This window comes from Paralichthys olivaceus, chromosome 18, assembly GCF_024713975.1.
Source record: "Paralichthys olivaceus isolate ysfri-2021 chromosome 18, ASM2471397v2, whole genome shotgun sequence".
Taxonomy (NCBI): Eukaryota; Metazoa; Chordata; class Actinopteri; order Pleuronectiformes; family Paralichthyidae; genus Paralichthys; species Paralichthys olivaceus.
The window spans coordinates 8,302,792-8,323,494 of record NC_091110.1 but is presented as its reverse complement, the minus strand read 5'-3'; the positions used below and the strand labels follow the sequence as shown (position 1 = coordinate 8,323,494).

At 40.4% G+C, this 20,703-nt stretch overlaps 2 protein-coding genes across 5 annotated transcripts; both read left to right on the top strand.

The window, feature by feature from the left end:
- The first annotated feature begins 82 nt into the window (after positions 1-82).
- Positions 83-7,474, top strand: LOC109626222 (guanine nucleotide-binding protein subunit alpha-14-like). Of its 2 annotated transcripts, none has more exons than XM_020081946.2 (7): positions 83-1,866; positions 4,653-4,837; positions 5,016-5,170; positions 5,356-5,484; positions 5,628-5,757; positions 5,872-6,025; positions 6,740-7,474. In XM_020081946.2, exons 1-7 carry the CDS (start codon positions 1,746-1,748, stop codon positions 6,928-6,930), a joined length of 1,065 nt encoding a protein of 354 aa, XP_019937505.1. In that variant the 5' UTR covers positions 83-1,745; the 3' UTR covers positions 6,931-7,474. The 2 variants fall into 2 exon arrangements, with proteins under 2 accessions (XP_019937505.1, XP_069370173.1); XM_069514072.1 differs by having other exon boundaries at positions 1,744-1,882.
- A 176-nt stretch (positions 7,475-7,650) lies between these two features.
- On the top strand, positions 7,651-20,502 carry prune2 (prune homolog 2 with BCH domain). 3 transcript variants are annotated; one of them, XM_069514073.1, is made up of 12 exons: positions 7,651-7,721; positions 8,256-8,458; positions 9,792-9,857; positions 9,957-10,157; positions 11,022-11,198; positions 14,208-14,310; positions 16,854-16,985; positions 17,139-17,225; positions 18,117-18,215; positions 18,303-18,341; positions 18,782-18,838; positions 18,964-20,502. In XM_069514073.1, the coding sequence occupies exons 3-12, from the start codon at positions 9,803-9,805 to the stop codon at positions 18,995-18,997; spliced, it is 984 nt and encodes a 327-aa protein (XP_069370174.1). In that variant the 5' UTR covers positions 7,651-7,721; positions 8,256-8,458; positions 9,792-9,802; the 3' UTR covers positions 18,998-20,502. The 3 variants fall into 3 exon arrangements, with proteins under 3 accessions (XP_069370174.1, XP_069370176.1, XP_069370175.1); XM_069514075.1 differs by having other exon boundaries at positions 7,670-7,721; positions 8,278-8,458; XM_069514074.1 differs by having other exon boundaries at positions 7,670-7,721; positions 8,275-8,458.
- The last annotated feature ends 201 nt before the right edge of the window (positions 20,503-20,703 follow it).

The window sequence follows — 20,703 nt, the reverse complement described above, 5'->3', positions numbered from 1 at the left end:
TGTTTATCTCCCTGGCCGCTCGGGGTCTGGCTCCAGATGTCAGTCGGAAAATCCTCCTCTGTGATTCATCCATCTGGCCGGAGCTTGCAGCAGCACTTATGTTAGAGGTCCATATTTTTGTACTGTTGTGCACAGTGGTTTATATGGTGTGGCAAAGCCCATTTATTTCTGGAGGACGGGCGCTAAATGCAACATGGCAGCAGTACATGGCACTAGTGATGTGCAGCGATGGTTGAAGGGGTGAGGAGGCTGCTGGGCACATGGTCCATTGTTTTCCTGTTCCCATTTTTATCAATGTAGACTCAAACCAGCCCAGAATCAATCTACCATTCAACATTCCAGCCACATTACCCAATATACCTTAATAATTAAGGCTGTAACATTGTTTTGTCTGTAAAATGTCACAAAATAAGAATTTCCAGGGAGAAGGAGCTTTTGAAATGCTTGCTTAATAATGACTCAAAAGATTAGATGACTATCAAGATGCAGAAGTTACCCATTATGTTTATGTAGCATTTGAATCTCTAATAGCTGTGGCTAACGAGGCCTGGGAGAACCAACAATAGTATTAGTATCAGTAATACAATCAACATGTTAAAACACTAGTTCTGTCATGGTTGCATGTTTGTGGTCTGCATACCACTGCAACCCAAACGTTTGAGTGTACACTGAACATTGTCCTGATTATTTATTATTGATATATTCTATAACCCGCCAAAATGTTCACTTAGCTTATGTATACAAAGAGTAAAGCCAACGTTTTTCTCATTTGAAAATCCTGTTGTAATCTTTTGTCTTTGTTGCATAAGAATTGCCTTACAGAGTAATTTAACTCCGCTTGTAAATCTCTTTCTGTGGTCCCTCTAGTGGTAACACGTCACCCTGCTGCAGTGATGTACAGGTGCACCGCATAGACTGTGTAAAAGGATAAGCAATCCATCTCCACTTCCTCCTACTATCCAGAAATAAAGCCAAAACATTGCAGATACAAACGCTGCCATCCTGCAAATTTGGAGTCTGGGCAGTAGGGATCGGGGCATGGAGCCGAGGTGTGGCTTTTCCATACGATCTATGGTGCAGGGGGAAGTTAAACAACTCTGTGTTCATCCTATCTGGTTTATCTGCAGTGAAGATTTGATAGTCGATGTTTTGCACAAAATGAAACTGAACCCTGCCAATTCAATATTTATTATTATTTAACACATAGCGTGTCTAAATGACTCTGCAGTTCACAAGTGTGAAGTCAAGAAGATGAAGGGTTGGTGAGACACTTAGACAGACAGAAAGACAATTGTGGAATAAATAGGTAGTTGTTAGACTATCTCGGCACCCTTAACTCTGTTTAACTTCTAGTGTTCCTGCTCCATGATGTTTCTTCCCCTACTGTGCCTCATTGTGGGGGGAAAAGTTTTAAATTCAGAGGCACATGGGAATGAATGCACCTGTAAGTGGATACACATGATCTGACCCACGTATACAGTACTTGCATTGCCTCCGAGTGAGAACCGGCCCAACCTCCCTCCTCCTCCTGTGCACAGCAGGAATGTGAAATGCACCTGAACTCGTTCCTGCAGGAGGAAGAATGAGTGCAGAATGTGGACAACCAACCAACCTACCTGTTCCCGGACATAAGTTCCCCTGGCAGGACTGAGGAAAACCATTATCCATTCATTCCTCAAACTCCCCTTCCACTGTGGCGTTGTTGGTCTTAACAATTAAAAGCTGCCAGTAGAAGTTGGACAACAATGGAGGAGTGCTGCATTTCTGCCGAGGACGCAGAGAGAGTCAGGATACACAGAGCAATAGAGCAACAGCTACGTCGTGACAAGAGAGATTCTCACCGGGAGTTTAAGCTGCTGCTGTTAGGTGAGTGTCTGTAGAGGTGAGTGGTGATACACATGTATTTCCATGTAAAATTTGCAGTATCATATTAATGTAGATTTTCTACTTTATGGTCACAGCCAGGTCAATGTAACTATTCACCATTACATTTTACTTTTAATCAGTCAATATTGTGCAGAGAAGTGAAAAAATATACTTATTTTATATGTACTCTTGCATGTATATTTTTTCCAGTGTGACATATCAGATATTATGTAACAGAAACAAACCTGTTAAAGAGACCTTCCTGTAATGATGAGTCATCTACTTGTGACTGTGACTTGACAAGTACACATTAATCAGCCAAACTATATTTAGTTATATTTAGTTTGGTACTATGTGAAGTTTCAAGGCGTATATTTGAGTGTAACTGCTGTTGGTATTTATGAGTTAAGTAGTCAGTATTTGTATTTTTTTATAAAAATACCTTATTTATGTGAAAAAAACCACCTGTGGTCACAATATGTGTTATAGCTGCAACCTTTTTTAATAAGTCAATGACAGAAAATGAATTGATTGTTTAAGTATTTTTTTACATATCACAAACTTACTGTTTACAAATACAAGTTATTATGTTCTGTTGCTTTTCCGCGTCATGTTTGAAGAACAAAGAGTCATTGTCTTTAGGAAACAGTGATTTCGATATTTCAAATTTCTCTAACGTGAAAATTCAGGAGATAATTTGATAATTGAAAATGTTATAAGTTACAATCCTAATGTGCACTGAGCAGGAAATGTCATAAGGATGTTTTGAGTTGACTCAATGCCAACATCGCCATGTTAATAAGCTCACAATGACTATGCTAACATGCTAATGTTAAGCGGGTATAATGTTTGCCATGTTCACCACCTTACTTAAGTATATCAGAGACTGTTTTATTAATACAAGTATAAAATGACAATTTCTGCTCATTATCTGTTGATGGCGCTATATTGTAAAAGAAACAATCATCAACACCATGGTTATGAATCCTGAATAATTAAAAACCAAGAAAATCTGTAAGAAATTCATCAAATAATTGTTGACACATTTCACCATAACCAAAAGTGTCATCCTCTGGGGATCATGATCCACCTCAAAGTTTTGGAGATGATACAGTCTGGACAGAGGCAGTAGACCCACCTACTAATATATATTATCATGACTGGAGCCACACAAAAAAGGAACGTCTGTTCAGAGACAGACGGTCGACAATTTTTAGTAGAAACCAGTTTCAGTTATTGATTCTGAGCAAGTGAAAGATTGTGATGTGAATGTATCAATTCAACAGGGATTAAGTATTTGGATCAATAGATAGCAATGGTTTGCTTTGCTTCTTGTTTTTGTGTGCACTGTTCCTTCAGAGCAGTAGCTGGTTATCCTTTGCATTCTTCAAATACTTGGTGAAACCCTGATGAGTCAACAGTTTGATAACCTTCATAGTTTTGTCTCCCCTGATTCAAATCAAACTAGACTGCGTATGGGCTGTTTTATTCTTTTCATTTAGTTTCTTTGCTTCGTTTGAATTGTCAAGATGTGTTTGCAAAACAAAGTCAGGTATGTTAAAAGTGCAAAACATGAAAGAGAGAACAATACAGGGCTGAGCAACTTTTTGACAACCGGGAAGATGAGTAAACACATTGTGAATGTATTACCGCTCATAATAGCTTCAGTTGAGGCCTGTTTTTTTTCCAGAACTATCAAAACAGCAGCGCTAATAAAAGCCCCACTGTTAGTTGTGTTGGAAACAATACACGAGACATGAAGGACTTTGTTTAAAGGTCAGCGCTACTTTAAATTTCAACTTGAGTTAGACTGGTCAGAGAACAATATCCTCCTGTAAAGGTCAGTCTAATGGTTAACATTTTTAGGCTTTTCAGGTGGCTAGCTGACACTCTTACCGCGAGTATAATTTACAATCAGTGGGCAGGAAGCAGTTCACTGATCCAGTCAAGGACGCATGGCTGTTGATTGTCAGACTCTACAATCACTGCTCCCAGTAGCATACATCTGTATACAGTTTTTACAAATACCCATATTTATTATTTATTTCACTAGTAAATACACTGCCACACCCTTACTTTTTGTAAATTCTTTGTTTTTTGCACACTGAATATGTCCATATGTATATAGCAGCATATTCTATTTTTCTTACCTTTAAATTATCTTGTTTATTTTTCACTATTGTTATTGTTTTTAAGAAACTCTACTGTCCTGTTGCTGCTGTGACAAAGAAATGTCCCCGTTTGTGGGACAATAAAGGGATTCTGATTCTGATTGACGTGTTGACTTGGCCTGGATCGAATGTTCCCTTCAGACTAAAAACCTCAAATACACAAACGCATGTTAAATTCATTTCCTTTATTGTTTTTCTCTTTACCTCCAACATTGTGTTTTCAGCAACGTGCCTTTGTTTGTTGATGAAAACAATCTGGCATATAAGAGAGTTGATATCTAGTGTGTTAGAAATTTGGTGCATCTTGATTGAATTTAAAAGGACTTTAGGAATGATTGGTGGCTTGCTTTAACTTGAATCCAAGTACAGGTATATACCCACTAATCAGTGCACCCAATGATGCACACATACTCACCTCTATGCCTGAGGGGTGGGGGACTATTACAACGTGTCAAACTACAGCCTGTTCTCATTTTAAAAACTGATTTGCTGCAGCTAATTGGTGTTCAGATGGTATATTTCTCTTTACATATCATAGTTTTGCATATTTCTGGTGTCGCTTTTGATTATTATTGTTCATCTAATCCTTCGGTCTCATCCACCTAATTTACTTAGGGACCGGTGAAAGCGGGAAGAGCACTTTCATCAAACAGATGAGGATCATCCATGGCAGAGGATACAGTGAAGCCGACAGGAGGGGTTTCACTCGGCTGGTGTTTCAGAACATTGTCACAGCCATCCAGTCTCTGATTCACGCCATGAGGACATTACAGATTGACTACACTGAACACCACAACACTGTGAGAAACCTTGTTTTTAAAAAAGATAAAATAAATACAGTTATAATAATTCTTTTGTAACATTTTATGAAATGTGTGTCACTTACGCTGCACTAACACACTAACACGTTGTGTTACCACTTGTGGGCATACACGGCACAGAACAAAACAACTTTTGTGTGGATGTCTTGTGTGTCAGAGCCATGCGGACAGGCTGAGCAAAGTGGAGGCAACCCAGGTGTTCACTCTGGAGCCTTGGCAGGTGGATGCCATAAAGAAAGTGTGGAATGACCAAGGTGTTCAAAAGTGCTACGACCGCAGGAGGGAATTCCAGTTATCCGACTCTGCCAAATAGTAAGAGTTTTACATTATACAAATCAGATAATTTACATAAATCCAAGGATCTCCCAGAGAACTGAAGCAACTGTTAATTTGCATCACCTCAAATATAAGTGTGGATTCATTCAGATAAATGATAAATAAGAATGTCAAGAATGTTTTAGGATGTTAAACTTGATCCATTGTTGTTAACTTTCCAGTTACCTGAGCGACTTGGACAGAATCACAGGCCTGTTTTACATCCCTACCGTGCAGGACATCTTGAGGGTCAGGGTCCCCACCACAGGCATCATAGAGTACCCCTTTGACCTTTCCAAAGCTATCTTCAGGTAGGCTGCTGCACTTTATAACCTGCTACAGCACAAATATTAGATCAATTCAAAAAAATGATGGGTTTTCTGAACCAAGCTACACAATCTAGTGATGTAAGGAGCGATTAATTTAATAATCAAGGTGTGTTGATATTTTACAGGATGGTGGATGTGGGTGGTCAGCGTTCAGAGAGGAAGAAATGGATCCACTGTTTTGAAGATGTCACCTCCATCATTTTCCTGGCGGCCCTCAGCGAGTATGATCAAGTGCTTTATGAAAATGACAATGATGTAAGCTCAAATCAATATTTTGCTTAGCCACAGTTATTTCCTCATCTATTTCCACATTGTCCAATCAGTTGACTCTTCTTTGTTCTCTAAAGATAATTTTACCTATTTCCCTAGAATCGACTGAAAGAAAGCCTCGCCTTGTTTAAGACCATTCTTTCATACAATTGGTTTCAAGAGTCCTCCACCATCCTCTTTCTGAACAAAACAGACCTGCTTGAAGAGAAAATCTCACATTCCCATTTGGCAACTTACTTTCCAGCCTACAAAGGTAAAGCATGTTCTGTTCTGTCACTTCCTGTTTACTCTTTAGTGGACCTGTTTTTGCTCTCTGCCATTTCATCTTTTTGAGTATTCCAAACCAAAATAATCAGCAACTATTGATGATCATTTAATTGCTACTAATATTTAAATTGTTATGTTTCAAGCAAAAGGCAGAATATTGAATTGTTTTAATTCTGTTTTGCATCAATGTCAACTGAACCTTTTTGTGTTCTAGACAGTTTGTTAAATGAAACAAGAACTTTGAAGAAACCCCCGTAGGTTAAGAAAAGACATGATTGACATTTTTATTCCTCTTTCTGCGCCGTGACAGCCACTGGCCAGAGGCATTATTATTTCAAGTTGTCTGTCTGTCCCATTAACGTTCTTCAAATTTTAAAATGGTTAAGGTTGAAATCAATCACCATGTAACCTCACAAAGCACATTTTTGACTTTTCTTTCCTAATTTAAGACTGTGGTCTGTCAGTGTGGTGTGTCAGTGTGGTCTGTCAGTTTGAAAGCAGGATTTTGTAATGCTTTCACTTAAACCCTGGGCTTGCGCTCTGCCTGTGCTTAGATTTTCTCTGCTTGTGCTTAAACTGTGCTCTTGCACTCAGACATTTTGTTACTTGGACAGTTTTCCTGTTCTTCACGTTCTGATCCTTTTGTCGTGCTCACACTGCTTCTGTGCGCGTGTGAAACTTCTGCTCTGTGTTCCCTCAGGGCGTCAGAATGATGCTGAATCCGCCAAAAAGTTCATCCTGCAAATGTACATCGATAATCACAGTGGACACGAGAAACCCTTTTACACACACTACACCTGTGCCACGGACACCGAAAACATCCGCGTTGTCTTCAAAGCCGTCAAAGACACACTCTTCAGCGATAACCTTAAAAAGTTCAACCTTGAGTAAAAGAAGTCTGGGGACAAAGTGATCTCTTTCACCTTTAGGAACAAGAAAGCTCTTGGTAACAACTACATGGACATTTTCTCTGTAACGTGCTGTTGGCCCTCAGAAAGCACGGTCAGGTAACATTTTTATATCAGTACTGTCAAACACAGACAGTTTGTGTGTGTGCCCTGTTTTTCATCACTGTTCATCATGAAGTTTAATATTGGGCATTTATATTTGCTGCAGGAGGGAAATGGACTCCTGCTGCTTTGGTTCTTCTACTGAAGTGTTACAGATTATTTCCTATTCTAATGTTATGTCTGAGAATCAGCTGATGGTATCAAACTGGTTTGGCAGAGGCTGATTTAGCAAGAATTCCAGCCACCCTGCATTGCTACATTGGGAGGAGGAGGCAAAGGATCATCTACTGGAAATTCAGCGTCTTAACATTTATTTATACTAATGAGTAATGAGTGTGCAACAACCACAAGCATGAAGGCTGTGAAATGTTCCTACTTACAGTCACTTAATACATATTAAACCAACTGTTTTCAAACAAACCAAATTCTGTGTCGTTCCTTTGTCAATTTGCACAGATTATTATTTTGAGAATAAAAATACATAAATATAAGAAAAAAGCACCCATAGGAATGTGTTAGGCGTTGCAGCAGGCTGTTAATTTGGTTACCTGCCAGGCTCCAGGCGTGGCCAAATTGAAACTGTGCTAACAACCTTTGTACCAAACAATGGTCGACAGTGTGCAAAGGTCTGCTCTCTGCCTTCCTGTCTTTGACTGTTGGGATTGAACTGTGGTAAGTGAAAAGAGGCATTCAGCGAGGTTAGACCTGTGCAGAGAAAAGAACAATGCCTGCTTCCACATGGAAGCAGAGGCTGTCCAAGTGCTATTGATTCTATTTGCTTTGTGGCTATAGTTTGATTGTTTAAGGGTTGAAAAGTTTAGTGCTAATTTAGAATATAAAGGGGCCATTTGAAGGTGTCTCATAGATGCATAGGGCAGGCATGATTTATTTGCTTTGGATCGGTCACTGTTTTCTCACCAGCGCAATGTAAAGCGTGTGAATATTATCAGGGCATGAAATGGACAATGTTCTTATTTCTGATTGTTATTGCTCTGTCTTACGGCCTGTGTGGTAATAAAACCCTGTCGCTGCAAAATCAGTCTCACAAATCTATACTGTCAGGCTAACAGCAGCTCCACGTGGGAATTAACAACACAACAGCACCCACACACGCACACACACACAGTTTATCTCCTTTAGTCCCAGAAACATACACACATAAACCCACCCTCCTATATCCCTCCTCTGTTGCACTGCCTGAGGAAGCCACTGCACGCTGTTGTAGCAGGTGATCGCCCTTATTTGGTGATGACCCAGATCATGTGACCAGAAAATGGTGGAAGCTGTGAGGTGTTTGTAAGCTGAGCATCTCCACGAGAGGCTGGGAGAGCAGGAAATAGGCAGGGAACTTGGAGCCACATCCATGCTCTGAGACGCAGGAGGACACACGATCCTGAGCCCCGGCAGTGGTGAGTAGATGGTTTTTATTCTGTGAAGATGGAAAAAGATAGAGGGATAGGTTGTTTTTTTCCCCTCCTCACTGCCAGCAGACAGGAAGAGAGAGCGGGAGGAAGGGAGGGGCTGCTGTCATCAGCACTGTGGTGCTGTGCTGTGGATGCGAGGCAGCAGCATCCTCCATGGAGGATGGTCAGAACAGATGATGCTGATTGTGTTATTCTGCAATGTACCAGTGTGTGCTCATTATCTCTGTGTATGTGTGAGTAGGTTTGCACATGCTGTACATGTTTCTATGAATGGTCAGCACGATAGTCAAATCCACCATACAGGTATCCACCACTCAGCATTTTTCTCTTGCATCTGCAAATGCAATCACATTTTCCTTGTTCCAGGCTGAGTGCATCGAGGAGCTTTTCCTCCTTCATGCACGTGACTCACTGACAATTTGCATTTTTGCCTAGTCTGTGCTCAGGCGTGCAGTCATTCGATTTGAATCAGCACTAGAACAAAAAAAAGCAGCGAGGAGGGGGGAGTGAGCTCATCATGATGTAACAGCAACCCCCCCACCACAGGCACACACACACACACACACACACACTTCGCACCACTTCCAGCATCCTCCCCCCTCCTACAGTTTGAATGGGAGGATTATTCACAGAGGAAGGAAGATCTTTCTCATTTCTCTCCCCCCTCCCCCCATCCCCTTTCTCCCCCATCCAGTTCACCACTCTTGTCTCCAAATGTTCTTTGATAATTTCACAAATCTATCTGTAGTATAGTTTGACCAGTACAGGAGATTTTGGGCTGATATTGATGTTGATGTTTGCAAGTGAAAAATAGGATACAGGTATATTGACAGATAGTTTTACATAATACAAATAAACAATCTAGATATAGCTACGGTATATCTAGATATATCTGCCATGGCCTATTTTTAGGCATCACTGACAAAATGTATGTTTTCTGATTTGCAGTATTATATTAATGTGTCTGAGTGTATCTACATCATCATACCAGGATATTTACTTTTTAATAAATACACTGCACAGTTCTGATCGCTGGCTGTGGCTCAGCAGGTTGAGATAACATGGTTGGTGGTTCGATTCCTGGGTCCTCCAGTCCACAATGTGTGAATGGGAAGTCTGAGTGATAGACGAATGCTTTATAATTGCACTCTGTGTGTGTGTCTAAGGGTTTGTGTGAATCACCATACATTTCTTAAGTACAACAGCATTTACACTTTTTTATGGAAATGAACTATATATAATAAATTATTCTCCTGTAGTTTAGGAAGTATGTGTGGTTGTTGCCGTCCATTTAATAACTGTCATTATGTCCTCGTAGGTCCTCTGGGGATGGACCTGGCATCAGAGAGTAAAATGAACTCTGAAGGGGGCGAAGGCCGACCAGGTGAGTGTGACTCCACCAGCACATCAACAGTTACTCAAATAATAACCTGTGATATGTTAAAGTAAAAAACTGCTTTTATGTGCTGTTTTTTTCCCATAGTCCCTCCTACCTCTCTGCCCCTACAAGGAGGCCCAACCCAGAGAAAAAAGCTCTCCGCCCCTCGCATCAGCCTTTCATTGGACCAGAGCGAGGACGACTTGGGGGAAACGCCAGACGATCTCGACATCAACGTCGATGATCTCGACACTCCGGATGATGGGGACTACCTCGACTACACGGACCATGAAATGGACTGGGAAGGTGGGTTATTCAGAATACATACAATATCAGACTGACCCCAATATAGTCCTTAATCATCATGATCCTGAAGGAGACAAGATGTTCCAAAATATTCATAATTTGGTTGGTTTGTTTGTGAGCAAGATTACATAAAAGCAACTGAAGGGATTTCAACGAAACTTAGCACAAGGATGTGTTATGGGTCAGGAAAGAACCCATTCAATTCTAGTCTGCGCATCTGGATCAGGGGGCGAATACAGAATAATAATTTTTTTCACTTTGCAAGATACGTTTAATATGGTTTAATTAGGGGATTGTTGAGCCTTGGCAGAGGTCTATGCTCTGCTGAGTGCCATTTTGATTTTTAATAGTCCACAATATGTCAAAAAATGTCCATCGCATCTTCCCAATTCCATAGTGGCATTGTCAAATGTCATGTTCCCAAAAATGTCCGTATTTTCATTCAAAAAGATTGGATCAGAAAATGTTTCCTATTCGTTCCTGTATTTTTGATGGAAAGATTCTTTTAGCGCTTGTTTGAACCTCTGGGACTGTTGGGCTCCCCTCAATACCATTATTATTTAGCTTTATATTATTTGAATTCATCATCATGGAATCTACAATTTGAGCTGTCGAGATTTTTGAAAACGTATTTGAATAATAAAGTGAATGATAGCTGGGTTGCATTTTTGCTGCTTCAGTTTCAGGGTCCTGGTGTTGTTCATGCTGCTCATGGTCACGCTGCTGTGGTTTACTGGGGCACTTGAATAGAACAGAGCCATCTCTAATAATACAAGGAACAACTGTGCTTATGTTCAGAAAATGTCTGCTGCTGAAAAGGCCTCCAACACACAACATATTCTCTTTTGTTCCTTTCCATATCAGACCCAAATGCTGCCAGCAGGACTGGGACAAGTGAGCCTTATGAATCAATCCCGACGTACAGCGCAGAAGAGGAGCGCCAGGATGGGAAGCTGTGGAGGACGGTCATCATTGGGGAGCAAGAGCACCGCATAAACATGAAGATCATTGAGCCCTACATGAGAGTCATCTCTCACGGAGGTGAATATCAAAGAGCTGATTCAGCCTCATGACTATGGGCAAAAGAAATGATCCTCACTGGTTGGCCTTTCACAGACTAACTGACTTGTTAACTACCAAACCCACAAGTCAGCACTGTGCGTTGCTGTGGACGGGTCTTTCTATATGAATATTGCAATAATACAGCAGAGGGAGTGACGGCTATAGCAGATATCCTGCAGGGGGCGCTATTGTTATTGACAAGCAGTTGACGCTAAAGTAATAACCAACAACATGCAGCAAGTAAAAAAAACCTGATTCAGAGGCTCGAAACAGTGAGGAAATATTTTACTGCATCAGATCAGCTGCAACAAATGTGAGGCTGCTCTAAAGTACAACAATACCAACGCTATGCATAACTATCTAAAGCTTCATCTGTGTACTGCTAACGCTAGCAGCAGCAAAGATAGTGAGGAGAAGCTCCAATAGAGTGGACAAGGAAGGCAGACGACTGAGAAGACGACTGAAATAGGACGTTCTAAGAAGTCTCAGAACGTCCTATCACCAACCAAAATACTGAAAACTTTTTATTGATACAAAATACTAAAATGCTGTAGTCGTGAATGCCCTAGTTAAAGATGTTTCCATTTAAAGTTTGCATTTAAACAACTAAATTCCAATTGGAAAATGTGTGAGTTGATTGAACTGGTGTTTGATTTGTCTTCAGGCTTCATAGCAGTCCCAAGTAATCATCAGTTTAGATACTCAGGATTTTGCCTCCCAGGCAACGTGCTGACTGGGACTGCATGTAGCTCATTTGCATTTTTGATGAATCATTTTTAATTACCTAAAAAGAACTAATTACCAGTCCATAATGTAGTAAAAGAAATTGCTCTTAATATTACAACTGAAAATTCACAATACATACATTATGCATCTATAATACACAATATGTAATCATTGAGTTTTGTTTCATTGTGAATTCATTCTGAATTTTTTTGCAAGGCATTTTTAGTATAACATAAAAAAGCATTAAGTTAGGCGACAGTGTATTAATAGTGTATGATTATTAGTGTGTTCAACTGTAATGGTTGAGTGGCCCTGTAGGTTACCTGATCGAGCTCGTCACCACAGGAAGTGAAACACATGCTTGTTTATTTCAACTGTATTATTATTAACAGTATCAGATCACACCAAATTTGACACTGTACTCCCATGATCCTAAAAAAACAAAATCCAACACCAGGGTGAACGGTTCTCGAGATATGTGAGCCACAGACAGATAAACAGACACACAGACATATCCACATTGTTATTAAGTGCAAGTTAACCAACCTTTGACTTCATTGCCAAACAACTAAACTGAAAACTGTTTAAAACTGACGGCATCTATTTAAAGATTTCCCCAGTTCTCAGTTTTAGTTTTCAGTCGGCCTCAATGTCTGAGTCAGGGTAACAGAATATTATAGAAGTCATATCTCTGCTGCACTGACTGTATCACGGCCATCTACTGTGCCAGAGCTGGAGAACAAGTTGGCAGAATGATCTTGATCAGTTTTGAGATCTCAACCTTGAACTGGAGCCAAGTGAAAATTAACTAATACAGGCTGCAGTGGAGGCAAGCCGCTGAGTTTTACATCACACGATGGTCACCAGAGAGCGAGCTCTGCACAGAGAAAACAATTTTCAATTTTGCCTTCTGTTTTTTTCACATGTCAACTGAACATTAGAACAACAGGACTCAGGTTGAAACCGGGAAAGTGGCCACTTGACAATAACATACCCTGTGTGTTTAATGAAGGGTGGAGGTTGCTGACCGAAACCACTCACTACTCACTGAATGAAAATCCATTCTCCCATAGAGGGTGTGAGGGGTCACTTAATGGTGTGTGTGCAAAAATGACCTGATCTCAACCCAGCATGTTAAACAGTGTTGTTCACCACCACCACCCCCACCATCATCATCATCATCATCATCATTAAAACACCAGGGCTGCAATTAACGATCATTTTTCTTATCGATTTTTCTGCCAATAGCTTTCTTGATTAATCAATTATGTCAGAATTTCCTACAGCCCAAGGTGACGTCTTCAAATACCTTTTTTGCCAATTGACAGTCAAAAACTAAGATATTCAGTCTTATCACATAATCACTATTTAATATCCTTTAATTTATCACCTCATCTGCATTAACACTGAGGGACCTTGGTCTTAAATTGAGTCTGTAACATATGAACGCTGCCATCTGCACATTTGGAGCTAAAGTTTGTACTGTAGCTATCGGGGTAGGGAGCTGTATTATCGAGGTCCTGCTGATACATACACTCGACTAATTTGGAGTCACTTTCAGGTGTCAATCATGACGTTTCACCCCGTTCAAATATCCAATTAAATTTAAACGTACATGAAAAATTAATACTTGAAAGAACATAAGTGTGATAAGAACTATCTTAAATGGAAGTGTAATTTCCATCATATTTGACTCTTTTGTTCGGCTCATGTCCCATCTGCTTACATGGAGGAGGCAGGGTTAATGAACTATACTGCAGCCAGCCACAAGAGGCAATCAAGATGCTTTGGCTTCTCTTTTAGGAAGCTATTATCTCGTCCAACTTTATAAATGGGGCCCACTACACGCCAAGGTCCAATGGCCTATGACCCAGTAAGCCTGGGCCTCAAGGAAATCCTGACCACGTTATCATCACTGATGGAAATCAGACCCCATAATCATTGTATGTAGTGCATTGTCCTCCCACTGTGCTCTGTGCTGTGGGCTTAAGTGTAACAGGAGACGTCTGTTACTGTACAGTCAACATCAGCAGCTCTGTCTCTCAGATAAAAGACCCTCTGTTTGAGTGACACCAAACCTGCCGATGTTGACCTGGTGACAGAGAGACAGTCAGACAAAAGAGACGCAAATAAACAGAAATAAATAAAACTAGGGGACAATCAAATTAGGAAGCTGTGCTAATTAAGGCTAAGCTTTCACCAAGAATTGTTAGACCAACTTGACTCTCATTTATTTTATGTTTTGTTTTTTTTGTTATCAAGGCTACTATGCCAATGGAGTGAATGCCATCATCGTGTTTGCTGCCTGTTTCCTGCCAGACAGCGACAGAGAGGACTACCATGAAATAATGGAGAACCTCTTTCTGTGAGTATTAACTTACAATCACCAGCCTTTACTCTTACATGAAACATCATGTCACCAAAGCTACTGTGGTTCATCCTGTAGGGAACAGGAATGCACCAATCAATGTCACATTGGTGAAGATATTTGATTAAAAGTCACTAATGTCAACATCAGGGTGGCGCAACAGAAACGTCAGGGGACACGTCAGATGGATTCCTTCTCTGGGGACCATGAATGTCTGTTTGAGTTCACCTAGAAGGTGTTGAAATATTTCTGTGTAAACTGACAAATTAAATATTGATCCCTAGAGCCTTCCTGCTTGTGTGGCTTAACGCCACTGAAAGCATTTGCACGATAGTCAGTCATGGTCCTCATGGGATGTGAGTCGTGACTTTGGTGACCCTCTGACTTTTGATCCAGCCCCATAATGAGGCTGACATTGAATGTGTTTTTATGCCCACTTCGCAAAAGAAACTATGTTTTTATTAGTGTTAATGTGTTAGTTTGTTAGTAAGCAGGATTACATGAAAACACATTTCTACAAAACCTGGTGAAAGGATGCAGAAAGGAGCAGGGAAGCACACTTAAAATGTTGGTGTGGGTTCGGATCGGGGTCTTTTTTTTCTTTCTTTAACATTGTGAGACAGGCCATTTTAGAAAATGTTTGTTGTCCTTATCATCTTTGTGTAGGGAACGGATGTGTGCAATTCAGAGCAGATCCAAATACAAATCTGGATCTAGGTGAATTTAATATGGTTTCATAAGAGGTCTGTTTGGCCTTGGTGGAGGTATACATGCTACTGAGTGCCCTTCTAGTATTGGTTATCCCTGTTTTTGAAACAAGAATAAGACAATTTCCCATGTCTCGGGAATCCTGGATATACTACCAGGAGTCCTCTGATAGAAACCAAGATTCTGTGGTGAGTGAAAACTTTATTCAGGTTTCTGAACTGTCTCATAGTGGCTGAGATGATGAGAAGTCAAGACTAAACTGCAGGCACACAGTCAAAAACAGATACAAAGAACCAGATTACTCATGTTCCATTTAAACACTACATCCTGGATATAATCCAAATCAGGACAAGAGTCCGAACTGGGAAACTAAGAAATGTCTGCACTCAGATTTAGTTTGATAGTTTCCATGGCACAGAGATCCAAATACCTGTAAAACAAACAGCATTCAACCTGACCTCAAGCTGATTTAGTTATGATTAGCAAATATTTTTGAGATGGTGATCATGGTATGTCAACAATTTACTTTCATAAACCTTTTATAATTGACACTATACATATGTAAGCATGCATTACATTAAACTCAAAGAAATCTAAATTCACCCTTGTTGAATTTATACAAAGTCACTATGAGGAACCATTCAAAGTTACGTTTTATTCTTGACATTATTTCGTGATTCAGGAATGCCGCCAGATTTTCCTCTATCAGTCATGGCTCCTCCTTGCAAGGGAAGCTGTGTAAATAAAGCGACAGAAATAAAGTGATAATCGAGCTTGTTTGCTGAGACCTCCCATGCTGATGTCTTCACTGTTGTGCTGGCACAGATGCATTGCATGCTTGGACAGTGTGGTTGGGATCCCACGGGCTGTTCTGTGAAAGATATCGAGTAAGCTGGCATATCCAAGAGTTTTTGGATAGGAATGAAAGGAGGTAAACCGTAGTGTCTGCAGTTTCTCCTGCCAGATGGCTTGAGGTGTGAATACGTGCGAGGAGGAGTAACTATTCGAGGTGGTGAACAGTGTGCGGCTCCTGTCAGTGGGAGATAATCACAATAGTCACGAAACAGAGTGGATGTTGGTTTGTAAGCTGCAGAATGACATTAGATCAGGAAGAGAGGAGAGTCAGACTGAGCCTATAAACTCAGGGGTTATTTAGGAAATCAGAAGGACTGTGGTAGCTGAGGATATTGTCAGAATTGACAAAGTTCCCTGCTGATGGAGAAGAATGAGAAAAAGGTGGAAGGGGGTGAGGAGAGAAATGAGAAAGAGATAATGGTTTCTTTTGGCCTGAATCAGAGAATTGGATTTTAAAAAGGTAGAAGTCTGATTGAGCTGCTGAAATTGATGCAGGGAAGGAAAAAAAGAAGATGGAATTCAAACCAAAAGAGCTCATCCATGAAGCCTCATCTGTACCCATTTCTCGTAGCTGATATCAGAGGGACTTTTTAAAAAAATCTCTTATGTCCTCATATTGTTGGCTTTACATTCAAATTTCCTGCACAATATTGTAACATACATAATGTTAAAGACATATAGTGACTTTGCTTCTTCTTGTTTTGTGCAGATGATGAACCCTAGGAAATGCTTTTCTCTAGTGCCACCATGAGGCTGACACAATTTGAATTGCCTGGACGACAGGATGAATTTTAGCTTTTCTACATGCAAATAATTAGTAATTATAATTTTCTATCAATAAAATAGTTGTAAAAGGTGGAAGTCATTTGGTCAAATGTCTGTAAATGAAAAATAATTTGCTAGTTTGTAGTCAGGAACACAGTCATGGTCAGTGAACTGTGAAGTATTTCACCCTGTGTGTGTTTGTGTGTCTGCAGCTATGTGATCAGCACACTGGAGCTGATGGTGGCGGAGGACTACATGATCGTGTACCTGAATGGCGCCACACCCCACAGAAGAATGCCCGGCCTCGGTTGGTTGAAGAAATGTTACCAGATGATTGATAGAAGGTCAGACCTGCTTCTCCTTCACCTGCTATGTGATGACAATATGATTTAATGAGATATAACAGACGCATTGTACGACTCTCAGAACATTTGAGGCTCTCCTGAGTGAACACAAGCATTTACACACCTAATATGTGAAACGTTGTGTTGTTACAGGCTCAGGAAGAATTTGAAATCCTTCATTATTCTCCATCCATCTTGGTTTATAAGGACCATTCTAGCAATTACCAAGCCCTTCATCAGGTAAAACTTATCCCGACTGAAATATCTTCTCTATTATACAGAATATTGCCATGAGGATGAATTTTACTGACTTCAATGACTCCATGACTTTTCCTCTGGTGCCACTTGACGTTGACATTTTTGCTTTTCAAGTGAAATGTCTTGGATGATTCGCCAGGATATTTGGTTCAATCCATAAACTGTATATTAGAATGGACGACACATCTCCACTTCCTCCCAATATCCAGAAATGAAGACAAAATATCCCAGATATTCTGAGCCATAATCTGCGTAGTAGTGATCGGGAAATGATTCTTCGGTAGCGGGGTCCCATTGACATGTGTGCTCGACCAATGAGGAGTCAGTCTCAGCTGTCAAACAGGATGTTTCAGCTCTTTCAAATAACTAATTAAAACCAATTTTATCAGGAAATGAACAACTGGAAAAACTTGAACCAATCATACGTGTGATAAGAGAAATGTATTTGAATTGTACTTTAACTTTTTAGCTTGGCCAATGTCCTGTACATTAACACGGAGAAGATTTATGACCTATACTGCAGTCAGCCACCAGGTGGCGATTTAGACTTTTAGGAACTATCATGTCATCCATCTTTAGATACATTGTGTGGGTCAACTATGTTTCCCTAAGGATGAATAATAGTAATTTAGGTGTTAAGTTAAGTGAACTTTTCACTAAGTGACATTATCTGGTTAAAATGTTATTCCTCAGATTCAAAGCAGATTTCTTTCACTCTGCTTTTCTTTTTTGTGAGCTTATGTACTTATGTACTTGTTTTTATGTGTGTGTGTGTGTGTGTGTGTGTGTGTGTGTGTGTGTGTGTGTGTGTGTGTGTGTGTGTGTGTTTGTGTGTGTGTGTGTGTGTGTGTGTACATTTTGCTATTTACCCAGTGCCAAGTTCAGCAGTAAGATAAAGTATGTGAACAGTTTGGACGAGCTTCAGGAACTCATCCCCATGGACTGCATCCAGATCCCAGAGTGCATCATTAGGTGAGTCCACGCCCGCCTCTTCCGAGCCCGAGCTGTCGTTTTAAACACCTTTTATATTCATCTTGTCATCTGAACTCTCACCTCTAGACTCGACAAGGAACTGAAGGAAGCCGCGGAGAACTCAAAGTAAGCACCGACTCTCCTGCCTCTCGTTACCGCCCTCTGCGGAGACAGGGGCCCCTGTCTAAGGTTTTTCCTTGGCCGCAGAGCTCATTTATCAGACGGCACACATTCAGATCCTGCTGGACGACTTGCATTGGATTTGGCTACGGTTGCAATTACAAAAAAAGAGACAGCAAAAAAAGTTGCTAAAGATGCTAAATGCATTGCTTTCATCTCATTTATCATTACAGTAAAATAAATGAGCCTGTCCTTATTGCGGAGTGATCTATTACCCTGATAATAAATGCAGGATCAAAGCTGTAGAATTACACACTAATCTCTTGCTGACTAATTGTGCACTGAATCATAAACTGCACGTGTCTTCACATTCACAGTGTACCAAGGCATTGCGACGATAAATCCTGCTCTAACAACCTCTCCATTTTGTTTCCCTTTCATTCAAGAGTGAATATTTTCCTGCAGGGATCGGAGCCAGCGGCAGCAGCAGCAGGCAGAACAGAGTAAGTCCTCTAAGATGTTTAAGATCACACGTGGAAGAGAAATGGCCTCGTGTCAGCGGTGTGTCACCCATACATAAACACCACCTGTCTTTAATGTCTCTGTTTTGTTCTCTCATCTCACCCAGCCGAGCAAAAGCAGCCGGTGCCAGCAGCTCTTAAACCCAAACATCCTCAACGGACGGGTCACCTCGGTGTTCAGAAAACACTGTCGTATGGCTGAAGCTGGAAAATCAGAGGGTTGTTAAGCTAGTGTGTGTGTGTGCGTGTGTGTGTGTGTGTGTGTGTGTGTGTGTGTCTGTGTTTGTCAATTACACATCAGGGTTGAATATGAAATCCCACCTCACAATAGTTAACAGGCAGATGTCATTCTTTTGGCTGCAGCAGCGTCTTCTGTCCCTTACATCTGCAGTTCAGAGAACTATAGAGTCAAGTGTGAGGCTTGGCGGTGCCTACAGGATAGCATCAGTGTTCACGGTAGGTTAGGAAATGCAATTTACACCAGACAGTGCACCGTGCAAATCCATTTGTAGAGACTATAGTGTCATAGTTGTGTGCATGAGAAGAAGCGAAGCAATAATATTCACCCTTTACTGGTTCCACAGTCTCACCACTTCAGATTTAACTTGTGCGTCAGCAGTCTACAATAAAAGCACAAGGTGACGCCATAAAAACCTTGTGCCATAAAAGACCAACTTTTTGCATTTAAGCAAATCCAAACCTCAACACTAATGCTCTAAAACTGAAGAATATAATGACAAATAGATATTTTAAGAGTTTAACTGAAACCAAGTAGGAAGAAATTAAATATATAATGAAGTAATCAGTGCAATGTGAGGGCATGTGTTTTTAGCCATGTTCTGCAAGGGTGTGTGTTTTTATTGGATCAAATTAGGGTCACTATTTTTTTTTGTGCTTGTGCAATGAAACAAGTTTTATGACTGTAGAAACATTGAGAATGTTTAAGTCACACTTGTTTTCACAATGTCTGAGGGATGGGCGCACAAATTACCAAACTATGCATGCGACCCTGAAGTTATCTTAACCCTGTTTTACTCTTAAGCTGAATCACCAATCCGCAGGATTCCCAGTGACCTTCTGTGCTACCATTGAATTCAGTAACCCACCTGTGTCTCAGAGGAGTCCACCTCATATTGAATCAGAGACAAAAGGAGAACGTTCGAGCACACTTTGTCCTGATAGGACAGTGTGAATTTGTCTGAGTGGAGGTTGCATGCAAAGATAGGACATTTGTGTGTCTGTCTCAGGCTTTGAGAAAACTATCCCTGCGTGAATATCACAGTGTGAATTACACAGATGCACAAAAAACTTCTACACACACAAAATATGATGAACAGCTTCGTTATTTCACAAGCAAAAAATATAAGTGACCCTCATTTGATCCCATGTGTTCTCAGTCGGTTTCTGTCAGGTGCATAAACTGGGAATAATCTCTTCAGCTTCTCCTGGATCAGATGAAAACAAAAGATGGGGTCTTTGTAAAGCACAATATCATCTATATACGTGTGTGTGCATTTGTACATCAGTGCATGTCCCCACATAGAGAACTTATCAATGAGTCTCCTGTTATGGTGTATTAATGAGGAATTGCAGAGAAATTATGGATCACTGTCTAGTCATTCAATAAAAATGGACTTAAGTCTGAACTATGTTTAAATGAGTGACTCTGTTTCCACCTTGTGATGTCATGAAGCTTATTTCTATAGCAACATTTACATACAGCGCAATTCAAAGAGTTTATTTCCTTCCAAGACTTTATTTGAACACATTTTTAAATCAAAATTCAATGACAGCAAACAGAAAAGTATAGAAATACTATGATAAATCAAATGTGAAATGCTAATCCG